General features: G+C 42.3%; 1 protein-coding gene across 2 annotated transcripts in view; it reads left to right on the top strand.

Moving 5' to 3' along the window:
- The window catches only part of SNAP91 (synaptosome associated protein 91), a 131,559-nt gene that overhangs the window by 40,489 nt on the left and 70,936 nt on the right, over positions 1-20,134 (top strand). For both annotated transcript variants that reach the window (XM_061623247.1, XM_061623246.1), the window contains exons 8-9: positions 2,476-2,582; positions 4,124-4,165. In XM_061623247.1, the coding sequence (XP_061479231.1) occupies positions 2,476-2,582; positions 4,124-4,165 (149 nt within the window). The remainder of the gene's footprint in view (positions 1-2,475; positions 2,583-4,123; positions 4,166-20,134) is intronic.

The raw sequence follows: 20,134 nt of genomic DNA, 5'->3' as shown, positions 1-20,134 counted from the left end.
TTTAACAACTATATGAAGCCCTTGGGAGCGATCATCAGGAGATCTGGGGTGAGGTGTCAGCAGCATGCTTATGATAACAGCTCTACGTCTTTGTAACATCTGAATCAGGAGAGGCTATGCAAGCCCTGGACTGCTGCCTGGACCCAGTGGTGGGCTGGATGAGGGCCAATAAACTGAGTCTGAATCCTAGCAAGACGGAGGCGCTGTGGGCTGGTGGTTTCCAAGTTTGGATAATTGGTCAGTTGCCTGCTTTGGAAGGGGTTTGTACTCCCTCTGAAAGAGCAGGTTCGCAGTCTGGGGGTCCTCCTGGATCCATCTTTGTTGCTAGAGGCCAGGTGACCTCAGTGGCTGGTAGTGCCTTTTACCATCTTTAGCTGGTAAGACAGCTGCAGCTGTTTCTGGAGTGGGATAGCCTGAGCACTGTTGTCCGAGCACTGATAACTTCCGGGCTGGATTACTGTAATGCTCTCTATGTGGGCCTGCCCTTGATGTTGGTGCGGAAGCTGCAGCTGGTGCAAAATTCGTCTTGACTGCTCACTGGGGCAGGGTATCACCAACACATCATCCAGTTGCTGAAAGCACTGGCTGCCATTAGCTACTGGGCTACGTTCAAGGTGTTGGTTTTGGTGTACAAAGCCCTGAAAGATACCTGAAAGATTGCCTTACCCCTTATATTCCCATTCGATCACTACACTTTGGAGGTGAGGGCCTCCTACAGATACCATCTTATCAGGAGGTCCATTCTGCACAACATAGGAAGGATATGTTTAATGTAGTGGCACCTACGCTTAGAAATTCCCTTCCCTTAAATATTAGACAAGCCCCATCTCTGTTATCTTTTACTGAAGACCTTCCTCTTTCAACAAGCCTTTTAAGTAGAGACCTTATCCCAGTCTGCATCCGTGTTGCAATTACTTTTTAAGATGTTTTTAAAGCTTTTTTTTTTAAAAAAAGATGTTTTTAATGGTTTTGTTTTAACATGTTTTTAAAGATATTTTGTTTTAATATCTTTTAAAGTCTCCTTTTATGAGGTTTTATCTTGTTTTTAGTGTTTTTGTTTGCCACCCTGGGCTCTGCTGGGAGGAAGGGTGAGATATAAATGTAATAAATAAATAATACTGCCACAGATTTCATCAGTTTACTCTTCAATTTACTGTGTTAATGGGGTTGCAAATAGATTTTTTTCTGGAAGCAGTTAACAACTGAAATGAGCACTTAACTTCCACTATACTGTGCTAGATTTCCAGAAGTGGCTTTTATGTCATGTGAAAGATCAAATAAAATGCAGAAATTATCACGTTAGAAATCATCAGGGAAATGGAACAAACTGCTGTCTGAATGCAGCCTTTGAATAAGCTCAAGTTAAACTCTAGGTTTTTGTATATTCTACCTGATGAATAAAATGAACACTGTAATGACTCTGTTAAGTGGTTTTTAAAAAATTCTCCTTTTTATTCATAGTTTCCCCTCTCAAACATTGATTATATACTTAATAGTATCATTGATCCAAAGTGATTCAGTGGCCGTTCCTGGTTCTTTAATCCACCCACTCTTTTAGGACTTAAAGCCCACACTTGGCAAAATATTTTCACAAAGATTGTGCTTCATTTAATCATGTTTAGCTAACTGCTTCATGTGTACATCTTTGTGAATTTATCACTGTGGTGGTTTTTACAAGGGATGATATCATGCTTCTTGTCCCATCACGAAAATAAATAGCTCCTATCTCGAAGGGACTATTGCCAGCCAAACAGTCCAAGGCGCATTGGATTGGATAGTCTAACTTTTTTTCATGAGGTTCATTTTGAATGGTTTATCTTGTAAATGGGTTTTTAGTTGAGGTAGGAGGAAAAAGAGAAATGGCATTTAAGCTTTAGTATGATATGTTTAAAAGACTATCTTTTGGATGTGTGTATTGCACATGTCGAAGCATGAAAATGGTAACTTCCATAAACTCCCTTGGGGAGTTGCAGAACCAATGATTTGGCAGCAGGAGAAGCTGCCTTATACTAAATTGGTCCATCTAGCTCAGCATAGTCTACACTGACTGGCAGTAGCTCTCAGGATTGTCAGAGAAGGGACACTCCCAGCCCTACCTGTATATGCTGAGCACCATCTGCATGCCAAACAGAGGCTCTACCACTGAGCTATGACCCTTCTCCAATAGGCAACATTTTTGTAATGCTAGGAATAATGAGGACATTTATTTTTCCCTTAAGTTTTCAGGGTTGGCTCCAGAGAAGTTTGGTTGACGTGCAATGGGGATTCTCTAGCTACAGCCTCCTTGACATCCCCCCAAGTTTGGGAGCATCAACACTTCTTCTGGAACAATGTGGGATGGGGCCTGGGGAGTTGCAGGACAGGGAAGCTGGAGGAATTGAGAAGGGCTGCCATGCATAAGCAGAAGTGCTTTGAAGACCTGCTAATGAAGAGTGCTAATATTCTGAGGCTTAAAAAAGTTATAATTTCTTCCAGAGAAATTTTTTGAAATGAAGAAGGGACAATGCAAAGATGCTCTTGAAATTTACAAAAGGTTTCTGACCAGAATGACAAGAGTATCAGAATTCCTCAAAGTTGCAGAGGTAAGTGAATCTTCACTCTGGCTTAGAAACATGATCATTGCTATGTAGGCATATGATTTTCCCCACAGTTCTCTACCAGATAGCAATCTGACTTGTTCAGCCTGTATGTGTGTGTGTCTTAAGTCTCCATAATGTGTCTCAGCCCCAAGTCTTCCACATACAGGATTGTTGCAAGGATTACTGAGAGATCAACATAATGTGAAGCATCTTGAAATGCCATGCATATAAATGCTAGATATTTTCTCTCTGAAATACCTTTCTTTTTTCCAGAGTAGACTAAAAAACACCTTACCTGCTTACTGGCAATGGAATATGAAGTGGAGGGCTGCAGTTAGTTCATATATTTATTTGCAAGTCATCAGTATATTTTTATGAGTAATATGAGATAGCAGGTATGGTGGAAAAGAAGCAGACACAGCAGGGTGGGGATGGAATATTGCTCTGGAAAACTTTTGATTACTAACCACAAACTGGCAAGCAATAGTGGCTTGGCTCCAAAGAACCTCAGAGTTCCACTTGTGCAACTTCCATAAAACAGCCTCTTGCACCTGTCAGAGCTGCACCTGATGGATGATGTGTGGGAGGGCTTGTGTGATGTGTAAGATGCAATGCTGGCATCTGTAGTGGGGGAGATAAGAGATGGGATTTGACAAAATTCACACACATGCACACCCCATTTTACATGCTTAGTCCCTCTGGAGTATGGGTCCTGCTAATAGAGAAGGGAAGGTGGTTTTTTTGTCAGTTTCATCATTTCTTGTCAATTGCGCGGAAGCCAGAGGGGGGTACAATTGACAGGAAACTGATTTGATCAGTGAAACCCTTTTTTAAAAAATGAGGTAGGTGTGTGTGTTTGATTTGGATTTAAAGGGAAAAGCAGCAACCACATTCCCTTTCTCTGCAGCGTCATGTAAACTGTGCAAATTAAATGGGGGTGCAGGTGGCACCCATCTCACATTAAATCTCTGTGTGAACCAGCCCTCAGTCTCTGCTCATCTGCTGCTTTTTTCAGCAGCAGGTAAGGGAATGTATTTTGGGTTTGAAAAAATGAAATTATTTGAAAAGGATGCAAAAGTGGTAGCTTGTTACTTTTCTCCTTCCCCAACATGAAATTAGATTTGCATTTTTCTGCTCCTGCTTGTATTTCTGATAGAACAGCAATTTTAATATCCAAAGCTAGAGGAAAACCCATCATTAAATAAATGTTAGTTCTCCTATTTCAGTTATTCACTTTTATTCATGGAGTAGGTAGGAAGGACACAAGCCTGGGACCTGCTCTGAGGATAAGTGATTTGTAGGATGTGTTTGTGTTTGAGACTAGTTCTCCAGAGTTGCTGTTCTGTCAGGCAAATAATGTGTCGTATCCTTCTAGAAACATGCAGCAATTTTAAAGCATCAGCATGTGAGAAAAGGATAGAGCTTACAACTAGAGCTTCAAAGATGAAATCCCCTTTCAGACACAATAGTCAAACTAAGTTAGCCAGCCTTCCAAGACATGTGAAATATTTTTTAATCTGATTTTTTTCTTTCATTATCCACAGCAAGTTGGAATTGACAAAGGAGACATACCTGATCTCACACAAGTAAGTTCCTAAGTTTCATTTAGCTTGGTGATGGGTAACAGTAGCAAAAATGAGTTCTCTTCGTTTAGCATGCAACCTAATGGCATTACTCTTACAACATTTTAAACATCAGGATATGCTTCCTGAAATCAGCAACCATTTTGATGGATGTCGATCCATTTTTTTGTTCCCCAAAGAGGACTTCATTTTTTAGGCCATGTTTAATTGAGAGATAAGTAATGAAAAGACTGGACATTTCATCTCCCTTCCAGAGGTGCAGATTGAGCCCAGAATCAGAGAGTCTGAGTTAGTGCATCTGGGAGACAAAATTCTGAAGTATTGAATCCATGCTTTGACCTAACCCATGACATCACCTGTGCTAGGTTACGTTTTGTCTCTAGACAGGAGATGAGTTTAAGGTTGCCATAATATGACCAAAGTCTAGGTAAAGGGATAAATTATCAGAACCCAGAGGGCTAATGTAGTGATCAAAATATGAGTTAAAATTCTGCTCCCCGGGTGACCATATGCAAGCCACTATCTCTCAGCTCCCATCTGTAATGTGGAGTAGTATTGGCATATTGTACAGAACTGCTGTAAACAATTATGTGAGAATATATGTGACCACATTTTAAAGGCCTAGCAAGTGTGTTGTATTAAAGTTTAGTTTCACAGAAATTTAACTGAAGGATCAAACACTTAAAAATATTATTGTGGCATCCTTGCCCTTCAGTATATTCATTAAGACTTTTGCAAATAAATGAGATTGCTTTACCTTCAGTTGCCTAGCTGGATGACCTTCATTACTTGAAAGAAAGCTCATTGAGTTAGAAATCCTAAGGTAGAATGAGATGCTGATAACAATGTTTGCATGTCTCAGTGCCTGTAAAATAGCACTGAAATTCAAGGCAAATGGAATAACTGCTGTAAAGGTCACAGTAGAGATGTTGCTGTAAACTCTTTGGGTAATAAGTTCTTCAGCAGTATTCAACTATTCTTTGTTCAGACCTTATGAAAATGTAAGGGTGCCTGATTACTGAGTCTTAACCTGATTAGTATTTACTCGTGAACATTTTTATGTAGCCTTCAAATTTTGTTTGGAAAAGTAATCAACATTTTACATAACGATACAAAATTATACGGAAGTATGAGCACTGTATCGGGCTGCTATTGCTTTTTAACTCTTGTTATCTTTTGAAGTTTTACGTACAACAGACCTTACAAGTTATGCATCTTTGCAACACAGTTGATCTAAATACAATGTTGCATACAGTAGGGCCCCGCTTACCAGCGCTTCGCATTCCGGCTTTCCGCTAATGCGGTGGTGGGAAATTCCCCTTTTTAAAGCCGATTTTGCGGCATGTTGCAACATTTTCACGTCATTTTCACGCAACAGCCCCATTATAGTCTATGGGTTCTGCTTTACGGCGATTTCCGCTTTACGGCAGGGGCCTCGTCCCTAACCCGCCGTATAAGCGGGGCCCTACTGTACACTGTTGTGTGACCACTTAGAGAAAGTACTATAGTGACTAGTACCCAGCCATCCTCATTAAAATGGGTGCATGATGAAGCAGTTGGCCAACAGAAATACATATATTTTTATGAAGTTCTGTTGAAGATGATGGAAACTCATTCCCCAACATGGGATAAGATTAGCATGTTTCTCAGTTTGTCTTTCTGATGGAAAATCAGCTTTTATATCCAAGGCTGGGATGGGGAAGGGCAGCATCCAGCTAAATAGATCTGCTAGTGCAAGGATTTCCACTTGCTCAATGGAACTTCCTCTCCTCTCCACCCCAGACCCCACAACTCAGATCTGCTCCAAAGCATTGGGGGGAAACCTAGAATAGATCTATGGGGTGAGAGGAGAGGGGAGAGGTTCCATTGCACAAGAGGAAATCCTTGCCCAACTTCTTTGAATATAGCTCAGTACAGGGTGTATCTTGATAATGTCTTCCTGCATACCAAAGGTCTCTTGCTTAGCACTGTTTTTATAGAGAGTGGGGTTGTTGTTGTTTTTACAGTTTTCCATCTGCAGATGATAACCAACCCCTGAACCTATTCACCTGATTTAATTTCCCCTCTAAGGTGTTTTGCTCCTAAACATGCTCAGGTGATGTGTCCTTGGATAAAACAGAAAATATACAGGTTGCCCAATCATGTGTGAGTGCTTTGAGAACTTTTGTGGTAGTTAACATTAGTTGGTTTCTCCATGAAAATGATACTGAGATGCACATTTAGTCCATCTCAATTAAATGAATACCTAGTACCTTTCATCTCCCATCATCCTGCTTTTTTACTTTTTATGTTTTGTAAATAAATAAATAAAAGGAAGAAAGAAATACCAACAAGCGATACATAGTTTGAAAATACACACTTGAGGCCAAATTACCTTTGACATTGACCATGTATTTCTCCCCTTGAGTGCAGGATTTAATTTTTCTCAAATTACCAGTGTCAGGACATAGCATTTTAATCCCTTGTCCCACACTATGATCTTGATCCCCCCCCATGTGCCTGCTGTTTGTATTGCAACAAATCCCACTGAAATGAACAGGGCCTGTTTTGCAATACAAATTGCAGTGTAGGGGTCCAATCCAGAATGAGACCAGAGTGGGACAAATCATTGAAGCCCCCCAACATCACACTAGGGTTCCTGTATTTCCCCCCCGGTGGCAATTTATAGGGGGGTGAGAGATCCCTGCACTCAAGGACAGAATTAGAGATGTGAAAGCCTGGGGAAAAACAAAGTTTGGGGGGAAACAGTTGTTTTCTGTTTGTTTTATTTTTCAGAAAAAAAAGGCTTCAGAAAAAAGGGAAAAAATCGGTTTTCCCACACACACACGCATACACACAGATTTTTTTTCGGGTCTTCAGATCTCTAGATAAAACACACTTTAAGGCCACATGTAGATTGAAGCTAATGATTAATCATTATGAAATTGGGAATACTACCTAGAGTAGGGTTGCCAGGTCAGGAGCATCCCAAACCTGAGATTTCGGGGGCAGGCCTGAGTGATGTCACGGGGTGGGCCCAAGTGATGTCATTAAGCATGATATATTAAGCATCAACCACAGTTGCTTGGACCATACAATTCAAACAAAAACATTTCTCTGACTGGAAATTAAGATGGAAATCTTAGCTAAAAGATGGAGCCTGGGTAGGGAACATTTAATCTAGCCTACTTGCTTCTGGCAAAAAGGGTTTAAGTGTCCTCAGGCCAGGCCAGACCAGAAGGCCATTATAGAAAGAAAGGAGCCTAGTGTTGTAGAGATGTTAGATGGGAGCACTCAGGAGTAAAGATGGATGCCCCTGAAGGCTGCAATTCTAAACACACTTACTAAGGGACTAAGCCCCATAGAACTCAACTGGACTTATTTCTGAGTAGATAGTTTAGATTGTGCTGTTGGTAAACTAGGTAGACTAGGGATCCTCTGCAAAGATATCCATATCCAAAGAGGGTTGGCAACCCCCTACATGGAATGCCCTGCCCCTACCTTTTAACATGGCTGCTCCAAACTTCTTTACAGATTTGTCCCTTCAGTTCAGAAAGAGGTCTGAGAAATGAGTAAGAGTACGAAGATTCTCTACCCTTTTCTGTCTACCCTATGGGGTGCTATAAACTCACTTTGACAGCCAACCCAATTCCAGTGAGTAAACATTGACAGAGAGAAAACACACATGGTTTGGTCTACCTTCACAGGCAGCAGCTTGGGAACAACAATTGTAGCCACATTTCCCAGTATGTGAATTCTCTTTTACTACTACTGGGCAAGAAACAAACCATCATGAAACCCAACAAGGTGCATCTTCAGTGGGTTTAAGGGGGTTGAGCTGAGTGCATGGAACCACTATTGTTGCTTCTATGGATGTAAAGAAGTAAGGTTAAAGATAAATGAAATGCAAATAGAAAAGAAAAACAAAAGTCAGTGATGATTTCCTAAATGCAATACCATACCAACCACAACAAGATTCCTATGAGTAAGGCAGAAAACGCAGCATCTCACAACCAGTCAGGATTCATAATCAAAACCCCAAACTAAAAAAATCCTGGCAGCCAGTCAACCAAGGTCACAGAAATCCCCATGCAGCACAACCTGACCTAGGGGCTGCAGATAGTGCAGAATGCTGTAGCATGGTTGCTGACATGAGTGAGACCCTACCAGCACATAACATCTCTGCTCTGAAATCTGCACTGGTTGCCTATTTGCTACCAGGCCAGATTTCCGGTTCCGCTTCGACCAGGGTAAGAAGTGCTCAAACTTGCTCCCGTCTTTCCCTCTCCTCTTCGTCTCCCATGAACCCGTTGCTGAGCGCTTACTTTCTCTGGGACTTAAGAAAGACTGCCAGTTCATATTTCAATTTCCTTCTGCTTCCAAATCCCACTCTCACCCTCCTTCTTGGCTTCACGGCTCGGATTACTGCAGAAGCCGGAACTGGCTACCCCCCCCCGAACTGTAACAAGGGACTATGACAGGATTTACGATAGTCTCTCAAGCTTTCTGTTTCACTAAGAGAAATTAAATCATTAAACCATTAAAGCTCCCTGCTGGGTTGAGCCATTCAAGTGCGGTAGTCCCTGAAATGGTCGTCACACGGCAGAAACACAGAGAAATGGGACTAATAGAAGAGGACGAGAAGCTTCACCAATCTACAATTACTGACTTTTCTCCCCCAAGCCTAATCCAAACTCTCAGCCAGAAACTCCGCTTGATTGGTCGCTAGATCTACAACTTCCCATCCGTATGGGAAAAGACCACACACACTCTAAAAACTTGGCTGAGGAGCTTCAAGACGCTGGCTTTCAGTACTCAGCAGAGGGAGATATTCCCACCGAACTGATAACAATAGACTCTCTTCATGAAACTCAGGATCCCATTACTCCATCTTTAATGACACACTCTCCTCTTGAAACACACTCCCTAAAGTCCACTGCTGACTCACGCTCTCTCCCCCGGGCCAGAGACGATATAGTGCTGGAAGAATTAGCCTCGATCAAAGTGTATATCGCGGAGACCAACAGCTTACTGACAACACTGGTACAAGCTATGGGACAATTACTAAGTAATAAATCCAGTGTTAATAACCAGCTCCCTACTCTGCCCTCCGGTAATCTTCCATCTAAAATGGCCCTCAAGAATAGCTCTAAAGCTAACAAGTCACTCAAGACAGCCGCTCAAGGAACAAAAAAACCCAAGAACGTCAAGAATGTTAAATTTAACCCAGGTAAGAAAATGAACTTCAAACCCCTGTTTAACCTTCTGGGTTCCCCCCCCCGTCCCCTCTCGATGACTTCACATCCTCAACTTGACATCCCTCATAAAGATGCCAATCAACAGAGATCTTTATGTAAGTCCAACCGTTCATCTGATAGACAACTTTCCAAACCTGAAGAGCCCAGAGGGAACCCCCTACATTCTACTAAGAACTCACTGTTTCCACTTTCTGTTAACAATGGAACGAAGAAACCAGTATCTACTCTCAGCACTAAAACGAAATCCTCCTCTTCCATATCTCCATGCGCACTCCCTGATTCCCCCCCATGGAATCTAGAGCTACAACCTCGTAATCTTGCTGCCACCGGATTATACCAGGACTTTGATTCTTGGTATCTGCCCCCGAGTATTCCCTTTCTGGATTCCTGTTTTAGCCGGGCCCGCTTGGATAGCCAACGAAAGAGCTATATTAACTATACGACCAACTTATCTTCTCACCCACGCTCATGGAGACTTATAACATTTCACTCAGTCCAACTGACAAACTGGATTTACAAAGTAAGAGATAAGCTTCAGGACCAAGGCATCTTGCTTCAACGTTATTTTTTAAACAATTCCCCCCCAAGTCCACTAATTCCCTTCTATGCTACTATCCCAGACTCCCCTACAGTTATTCCCCCTAGCCTCCTGCAATCTCCCCCCCATCAGAGTCGTTTTAAAGGAGCCCCGAGGCTAGAAACCAGGATCACCAATAGTCCTACTCCCCTAGACAAGCCTCTGTCTGCTCCCTTCCCAGAGCCAGCTATCTCTACTTCTCCCCCAAGCCAACTAAGTCTATCAAATGACTCCGTAGCCAACGCCTCTTCTCTTAGCATGCTAGAGGGATTTCCTAACGGAGATGAGGCTTTGGCCTCTCGCTCCTTTGCCACACTCCCCCCCCAACATCAACTAGATATTCTTCTCAGACTAGAACGTTTTAAGGACCATTTATTAAATATCTTTAAAGCGGGCGAACCTGAGAAAACTAGACAAACTACAGAGTCTGACTCCGCCCCTATCGAACTCCATGTGTCCAGAGAAACAACCCCCCATGCCTCGTTCTCTCTATTCCCTTTATTTGACCTTCCTAATTATAACACCCCAGAACCCTCGCACTGACAACCTAAACCCCGTTACCTCCCTCCATTTGACTTCTCCTTTTTTCCCCATCCTAGTTCCAATAGGTCCCTCCCTTCACTCAGTCTCCTATCCTGGAACATAGCAGGTTGGACATCTAAAACCAATTCACCCGATCTTCTATCATTCCTGCACAACTTCGATGTGATACTATTACAAGAAACGTGGGCAATGGACGCAATCACACTGGCAGGCTTTTCTTCAATTATGCTTTCAGCAGTTCCCCCCAAAGGCAAAGATAGACCCAGCGCAGGCCTGGCTATTCTTTTTTCAACTTCTCTAACTGCAACATTTCCCAAACTCCTTTCTTGCGGTTCTATGGCCATGGCTGCTTTGATAGAACTGTCTTTTGTAGACCTGTCTTTTGTAGTGATTAATGCCTACATTCCCCCCTTGCCATCTAGAAGAGAAATCTCCGAGGCTTGGGAGACTCTGGAGTACTATATCCTGGACATTGAAATACGTCATCCATGCACTCCGTTTGTCATATTGGGAGATTTCAATGCCAGGATAGGCCCAAACAGCACCGCCCTCCTCTCCTCCAACCTCTGGGATTCCACTGATCTTATCCAACAATGGATTTCCCAAGAATGGTCTTCAAAAGACCTAAAGTCGAACTACGCCGGCACCCGCTTGCTGCAATTGGCCGGTTGCTTCAACCTCTCAATACTGAATGGCCACCACAAACATGATGGCTGTGCGGAATTCACCTTCATCTCGGGCCGAGGCAGCAGCTTGGTAGATTACGCACTGGTTTCCTCTCCCTTATCCAGTGCTATTGCCCACTTTGCAGTGGGCACAAGACTCGACAGCGACCATCTCCCATTAATCTTATCAGTTTCAACCCGAGATCCGATCCATTTAAAAACCATTTCTACATTTAATCACAACTCTGTTAAGCTCAGACACGCAAAGGTCAAATGGTCCCCAAATATCTCTTCTAGAATATCATCCTTTCTGGACTCCACCCTGGCCAAGGAGATCAGAGAAAATATTCTGATGGAGTCAGACCCGCAAACCAAACTTGCTGCATACTCGGACCTGATCCTTGCTTTGCAACCTATACTAAAAAATAACTCCCACAAACCTAATTCCCGAGGCCCTGCCCACTCTGCCCGCTGGTTCGATAAAGACTGCATGGCCGCTAAGAGAAATCTGAGGAAGATTTATATGACATATAGGATGCTCAATTCCAATCAACTCCCTCCCACATATTACACTACCAAACGTCAATACAAAGCACTCCTGACTTCTAAGAAGAGGCTAGCTATTCAGGCCGGCTGGAAGTCACTAATCAATGCGGCCAAACTCAACGATTCCAAGATCTTTTGGGCCCTGGTCACGGACACCCTCTCTTCCTCGAATCCAGTTACTTGCCATATTCCCCCCCAAGAATGGGAAAAACATTTTTCAGACCTTTTCAAGGAGCCCACACTTTCTCTTACCGAAAAGCTACTCCCCTCAAGACCCTCAGATCTACCCCTCTGGCCTCCAGTATCCCAAGCGGAGATTATGTCACTAATCCATAGCCTGAAGCCCGGAAAGGCTCCAGGGCCTGACGCAACTCCAGCTGACCTTCTGAAGGTGCAAGCTGCATGGTGGTCCCCTCTTCTCTCCAATCTTTTCACCTCAATAAATACCCACGGCAGTATCCCAAGAACATGGCTGGATGCCATCGTGATCCCCATCTATAAAAAAGGGCCACAAGAGGATCCCAACAACTTCAGACCCATCAGCTTACTATCTATCGTTGGGAAACTTTATGCCAAATACTTGAACGGTAGGCTGACCACCTGGATCGAGGAGAAGTCCATCCTCGGGCCGGAACAGGCGGGCTTTAGAAAACTGAGATCCACTCTTGACCATTGTGCCCTGTTACTCCATCTGGCCGAAAAATATTCTAGTCTCCACGGGAATGGGCTCTACGTGGCTTTCATAGACCTTAAATCGTCCTTTGATTCGATACCCAGAGATAGTCTTTGGTCAAAGCTCCTTCAAACATCTATAGATAAAAGACTCCTTTTTCTTATCTTCCAACTCTATCAGCCCTCCACCCTTCGGGTTCATTGTAGAACTGATGGTTCAGTTACCAACCCTATTCTAGTCAATAGGGGGGTGAGACAGGGCTGCGTACTGGCCCCTACTCTATTCAACCTTTACCTAAACGACCTGAGCACATACTGTCAAGCAGTTAACTTCCACCCTCCCAAAATTGGTGAACATGCATGCCCTCTATTACTATATGCCGATGATACGGCTCTACTCTCCCTATCCAAAATAGGCCTCAGAAGGCTATTCCGCTCTTACATGGCCTACTGCGATCAGAATTTCCTGTCCATTAATTATTCAAAAACAAAGATTTTGGTGTTTTCCCCTCGGCGCTCTATTCCGGTATGGACTACCAATGGCCAGAAAATCTCCCAGGTCAGGGAATACAAATATTTAGGGGTAATATTTCATTCTTCACTTTCATGGTCTTCTCATATTCACTCCTCTGTGTCCACGGCCCAGGCTACGGCCCAAGTGCTACTCCGTTATTTTTTCTCAAAAGGGGGTCAATTCATACCAGCTGCCATCAAAGTTTTTGCTGCTAAAATCGCCCCACAGCTCCTTTATGGAAGCCCAATATGGATCAGCCATTTCTGCTCCAAAGTGGAGGCGGTTCTCTCTAACTTTCTCCGTTCTATTTTCGGCATTCCCCGATGCGTCCCCAATGCAGTCCTAAGGTTAGAGGCAGGGCTCACGTCCTTGGAATGCCAGTCCTGGTCCCGCACCCCATGCTTTTGGTCCAAGCTGGCCTCTCCTAACCTTAAGTCAGATTACGCTACTTACATCCAACAGGATTTCTTTACCAGCTCCTGGGCTAAAGCAGTCCAACTCAAATTCTCCTCCATCGGCCTCCCACTGCTATCCGTAACTAGTTTAGACCCAATTACAACTAAGGTCTCTATCAACAGAAGACTTAAGGATATTGATCTACAAATGGACACAGCTAAGGCCTCCACCTCCTGTTCCCCTTTTCATTTTGGTCTGAGCTTTTCATCCCCTTTCCCTGCCCCGTACCTGGCTTTTCTAGACCTTCCATGCTACAGACTAGTCTTCTCAAGGGCCAGGTTTAATTGCCTAAAGTCAGCCCTTCTCGAAGGCCGCTTCAGGGACATCCCATATACCAACTGATCCTGCGCCTGCAGCCCCAATGAAATCGAATCTCTTGTGCATGTTCTTTTTATCTGTCCCTTTTTTCACACGCCTCGAATTAAGTTTCTAAATCCCCTGATTGCCAAATTGCCTCAATCCAGCTCATTTTTAGACAAACTACAGTTTCTTCTAAAAGGGACGGACGAGTATATATCCCATGTGACTGCCAAGTTCCTGCACACAGCTCAATCTCTACGATGCCAACCTTTTTAACCTTCCCTGTTTTTTAATTTTGTTTTTACTGTTTGTAGTTCGGGTCTCTGACCGCACAATAAATTTGAATTTGAAGAGCTACCAGGCCAAGTTCAAGGTGTGCTTTCCATGTTATGTGTTCCACATAGTACTTGTTCTGCTCTTGTAAGAAATCAGCCCTTTAGTGTGGCAGCACCTACATTTTGGAACTCCCTGCCTATTGACGTTAGGCATACGCTTTCATTGTACTCTTTTCAGCACCTGCTAAAATAATTTTTGTTTAGGCAAGCGCATCCAGGCATGTAGAAACTATTCTGTTTTTTATCTGTTTTTAATTCATTGTTGGTTTTATTATTTTGAATGTTTTTCAATACCTGTCTTTAACTGTTTTTGCCAATAATTTTATTGTTTTAATTCCTTCTGTAAACCGCTTTGAGATTTTTTACAATAAGGCGGTATATAAATGTTGTAAATTAAATACATAAATACATTTTGAAGTCACTGTGGCCCTTGGATCTCTTTCCACTTTTAGGAACAAAGGAATTTGCCTTATACTGACTCAGGCCATTTGGTACCGTCTAGCTCAGTACTGATGACATGGACTAGCATTGGCTCTCCAAGATTCTAGGCAATAGTCTTTTCCAGAAACTGAATTTTGGACCTTTGCATGCAAAGCATATGCCCTACTACTGAGCTACAACCCTTCCCCTGTTTTAAAAAAAATCTTTTAAAATTGTTCTTTTCCGTTCACTAATGAATGCACATCATGCCTAGGGCAGATCCACACCATTCATTTAAAGCACATTCAACACACATTTGAAGCATGTGACTCCCACCACAGAATCATGGGAACTCTAGTTTGTTAAGGGTGGTAAGAACTATAATTTAGGGGGAAACTACACTTCCCAGGATCCTTTAGGGGAAGTCATGCACTTAATGTGCTTTAAATGTATTGTGTGGATCTACTTCATAAACTTTGCTTGCATGTAAATTGTTTTAATTAATTTTTTCAAAATGGAAATGAACTATAAAGTGTACTGTGTGACCATGGGCTACTCACCATCTCTCAGCCTATCTGCCCCTCAGGATGAAAACAACAGAAGGGAACCATGACCACCCCAAGGAAGAAGGGCACACTTAAAATGTAGAGGAATTAATAATCTAAAACTATAATGTGAAATCAAATACTTATTGGGACACAGTATGAAGAAATATTTATATAAGAATGAATGTCAAAGACGTTTATTATTTACACAACCTCCAAAGATATTTATACTTCAATCCTGTTTGTTTACTCAGAGGCAAGTTGCAATGTATTCAGTGGGGCTTGCTCAAACAGGGAAGTGTGCACAGAACTGCAACCTCAAGTGATAAGGAGCTTCATTCCCCCCACCCAAAATTCAGAATCGTGCCACTTTAAGCTGTTTTGCCATTTATACTTGTTTTTATGGTTATTGAATTTTAAAGGGATTTATTTCTTGTGAGCTGCCTTGGTTTCCAATCATCAACCCTACCTCACAGGTTGTTGGAAAGACTCCATACACTTACTACAGATTTAAAAATGCATGCACCCCATATAATAGTTTATTGTGAAGCCAATTGGTCATTGCAGAACATTTTCTAAAAATCAATATTAGTTTCCTAGATAATAAAAACTGTGATACCTAAGTAAGCCTTGCCTAATTGCTTTAAAAATAGGATTGGAGAGAGAAAGATTTGACACAATTCTTTGCTATGTTCACTCAAAAGTCCTATTAATTTACAGCACAATCCTAACCATGTCTACTCAAAAGTAAGTCCTATTGAATTCAATGCAGTTTACACTGGGTATGTGGGATTAGCATTGCAGCTTTACTCCCAGAAAAGCAAGAATTGGATTAAAGCTTCATAATGGGAAGGTTTTCAAAACACTGCCCTCTAACAGCCCAGGAAAATTTAAAAATTGTTTGATTCCTGCACACAAGAGAGAAAAAAACTGAGAGCTCAATTTATGAGATTTTCAAATAAGCTGGGGAAAAACAACCATTTTCTGATGTTCCAATGGGGTCTAGGCACTGCCTGGAGGTCAACAAATCACAACCCTGACTTTACTTATTGACTACAAACTTGAAAGGGAGAGGTTAGAGCAGCCACCTAAGATATCATTTCACAGAAGTTGCGGGGGGGGCAGCTGATGTTTTGGTGTATATCTCATGAAACAGACCACCTAGCAGCTTAATTTTTGTTTAAGGGAATCTGAGAGTCCGGAGATTAAGGTGACTCACCTGGAGACTAGCCCCAAAATCAGGAGTCTCCAGGCAAAAAACAGAGACTTGGCAACTCTAATCTAGAAGTCTCCTATTTATTTTGGGATGTCTTGTCCTGTTCAAAGAGGGTTCATGACTGGAAGGGTGATGCAATTTCAAATTAAAACCATAACATTCTCATTTGTGGCTAGATTGTTGAGAGAACTGGGAAATTTTGCCAGTTATCGGCTTCTTCTTGTGAAGGCAAATGCTAGAAAACATTAAATTCAGGCCATTTTCTAGGAACCAGTTACCTGCATCTTTTCTCTTACTGCTTTCGCTTTTTGAGGAAGCTTGATCATTGCAGCTTAAGATGAACCTGGATCACATTGATTTCTAGTTCTATCCTAAGCTAGTTTCAAACAGTGCACTCACACAGGCACAATTTCCAGTTCCAGTCACTAGTTATCTGTGTCTGAAGATAGGGAAGTGGTATTTAGTTGCTGTTTATGAGTCTTCTTGATAGTCTTGATTATAAGTTGTATGGGTCTCATGTACTCAAACAACTAATCTCCAGTGGTTTTGCTCAGTCGCTGACGGGAGTTTCCTAGGGGTGGGAGTGTGTGGGGTGAATATGTTGGTTGTATGATGCTGTACAAAAGTTCACAAGGAAGTGATGAACAGAATTCAGAATCTGTAGTCCTAGGCAATATTTTTGTGTAGAGAGTTCATATCAAGTGTAGTCACCTAGCTTGTCTTGACAGTCTCTCTCCTTCAATAGTGATGGGCCGTGACAAACGAGTGCATATAGGGAATCCAATCAAGCTAAATTGAAGCAAAGCCAAATTAAAGAGCATGGGCCGGCCTACCTACTTCGAAAATAGTGGATAAGAATCCATTAATTTTTTAAGCCATCACAGCATTATTATTATTATTATTATTATTATTATTATATCCTGCCCTTCCTCCCAGCAGGAGCCCAGTGCGTCACATTTGCTGATTCAGCTCTGCTAGCTACCAATTTGTTTCTGGGCTCAAATTCAAGAGCTGGTCTTTGTTGGAAGTACAACAGCAGAAATCATTCATTTATTAACCTAAGGGTTAACTCTGTTTACACTTAGTCAAGGGTGTGTGTATTGCTTAGCAACCAGTCAGAATGGCTTGATCCTTTCTGATTGGCTGTGTAATTTTGAGGGAGTTTTCCCCCTATATGTTTTAGTTGAATATATTTCTGCTATGAACTAGGCCTGACCTAATAAGACAAAAAACCTATTTGTTTCTCAAGTTATACCCTGTTCTTGTACAATTTCCCTCAGTAAAATATCAGGATTTCTTTTCTCATTGCACTTGGCCTGCTTTATTTGTCACATTGCTGACAGTCTTTAACATTTTAAGGCTGAAATTATTATTATTTATTAAATTTATATCCTGCCCTTCCTCTCAGAAGGAGCCCAACACTCCAGAACATCCTAAAAACAGACTTTAAAATATGTTAAAACAAACCATCTTTTAAAACATCCTTTATAAAAAGCTTTAAAAACATCTTAAAAAACAATTCCAACACAGATGCAGACTGGGATAAGGTCTCTACTTAAAAGGCTTGTTGAAAGAGGAAGGTCTTCAGTAGGCTCCGAAAAGATAACAGAGATGGCACCTGTGTAATATTACTATGGCTAAACAAGGTTCTTGGGTTCAGACATAATGTCGAATCATAGTTTCAGAAAGCCATGGTTTGTAAGCCAACAACAAACCATGGTTTCACATTGTGGTTTGTTGCCAAAAAACAAAGCATGGTTAGGTTCCTGGGCTGGGCTTAGACTGTCAAATATACAACGCTCTGGCCAACCAAGCCCTAGTTTAGTGTAATGTGCAAACCTGGCAATTGTTAAACATGCTTTTCTATGTAAAAGAATGAATTGGAAGCAAAGCATGATTTTTGAGGTGAAGTATTATAATATACAGTAATTGGTCTTGTATTACTGTGCAAAACGTGACTGTTTAGACTCTCAACCTGTGATAGCCTTAAATATTCTCCCTCTCCTCCTTAGAAACCCTTCTCCCTCCCACCCTTAAAAATTCCTTCTTCACCATGGACTGTTTCCTTCCATCCCACAAAACATGGAAGACTTCTTGTCTGTGATCCCCCTAAGTATCCCAGCATGTAGGCACTGAGTTGTTTTGCTGGTATACATTTTCCTCCCATCCAGCATGGAGGAAGAGAAACATTTTCTTCAGGGACATCTTTTAAAGTTACTTTCATGAACTCAGCAATTTGTTTAAGTATTTCCATTCTTGTGAATGTGAGGAATCTGACCTGCTAAAGAACCTTCGCTGATTGGTCCCCTGCTTTTCCCCCATGCCAACCCATGCCTTCCAGGAGTACAGCATAAAGACTGCTAGTTTTCAACCTGCATTGTCTGCCTGACAATTTCTTTCTATTGTGCAGCTGAGATCCATACATGCCATTACGCATAAGAAGGGATATTGTCAAGTAGGTTCGGAAAATAATCCATCATGGGACCCAAAGAGAACATTTGGCAAGTTTGGGAGAAGGAAGAGTGGGTTTCAGATGTTGGGGAAGGAGCTAGGGAAATCCTGGGGAAGATACTTGCAGAAGCCATTGGTGACTGTGAGTTTAGTGAGGCTAATGTAGCCCATCGCCTCCACCATGCAGTTTGCAAGCCTTGACGAACAGTTTTGCAGGTGCCACTGATTAGCTGATCCTTGGTACCTGCAGCTCCCCTTTCAGCCCAGCCTGTATCTTTATCTGCTTTGCTTGGCTGGAAGGGCCTCACAGACCAAATGGAAGGCCTGCTGGACCTTTTTAGGCCCGTAGCCAGAAGTTCCTCTTCACTGCCCGAGGCAGTAAAGTCATATGTTTAAATAAGTTATAATTACTTTTTAATTACATGGTAAGAACATAAGAGTCCTGCTGGTTCCAGCCAAAAGCCTATCTAGTTCAGCATGCTATTTCCCTCAGTGGCAGACTTCAAGCAGGACTTGAGGGGAATAGCCCTTTTCTGCTACTGTTCCTTAGTACAGTAGAGCCCCACTTCTTGGCGCCCTACTTTTTGGCGTTCTGCTAATACGGCGCCAGCGGGGCAATCAGCTGGAGGGTGGCTGGAGCTCTCCGCACTCCAGCTGATAGCACTGGAGGAGTGGAAGAACAGCTGTAGTGTGCTACGGCTGATCTCCTCTTCTGGTGTGATCAGACTCCCGCTCGAGCTGATCGCGCCCGAGGAGGGGAAGATCTGATCTTCTCCTCTGGTGCGATCAGCAGGTTAGGTTCCAGACCCCCACGCTACAGCTGATCTGCTTTTTGGCGGTTGTTGCTTTTTGGCGGGGGTCTGGAACCTAACCTGCCGTATGAGTGGGGCCCTACTCTACTGGGTATTTAGAGACAGCTGACACAGTAACCTAGGAAAAGGAAAAGAACCTTGTGAAAGGGTAGGGAACAGGAAATGAGACAAATGTGTCTACACAGTCAGAGTCAGAGCTTGTTTTCCAGACAAGCAAATGGGCATTCAGGTTGCATCTTTCAATATAAGTATAGTGATATTTCAGATTTTTGTGCATGTATCACTTGTTGGATTAGGAATTAAGACATAAATAGGATGTTCATCCAAATGTACATGAGAATGGTTGCGCGTGCTCTTTATCTGTGTTGCTGTGTCTAGCCTGTATATTGTGTAGCCTGATCCTAAGAGTTAAATTCAGTTCCAGTATTACCTACTACTGCAGCTAAAATTTTATTGTTTTGATTGATTTACTGTATCTTTTTGTATTAATATTCTGTTCACTGCTTTGGGGTCTTTGGGCCAAAAAACAGTACATAAATAAGCCATAATGTAATAATATAAATATAATTGCATTCAGTAGGATGCACACTGAATGCACGTTAAAACGTACATCTCTATCCATATTCTGGCATAAAATAGCCCTGCATAAAATACCATTTAAATTGCTTTTTGAAAATGTGTTT

The sequence above is a fragment of the Rhineura floridana genome, chromosome 4, assembly GCF_030035675.1.
Source record: "Rhineura floridana isolate rRhiFlo1 chromosome 4, rRhiFlo1.hap2, whole genome shotgun sequence".
Classification (NCBI taxonomy): Eukaryota; Metazoa; Chordata; class Lepidosauria; order Squamata; family Rhineuridae; genus Rhineura; species Rhineura floridana.
This window is presented reverse-complemented; position numbering and strand designations above follow the sequence as displayed.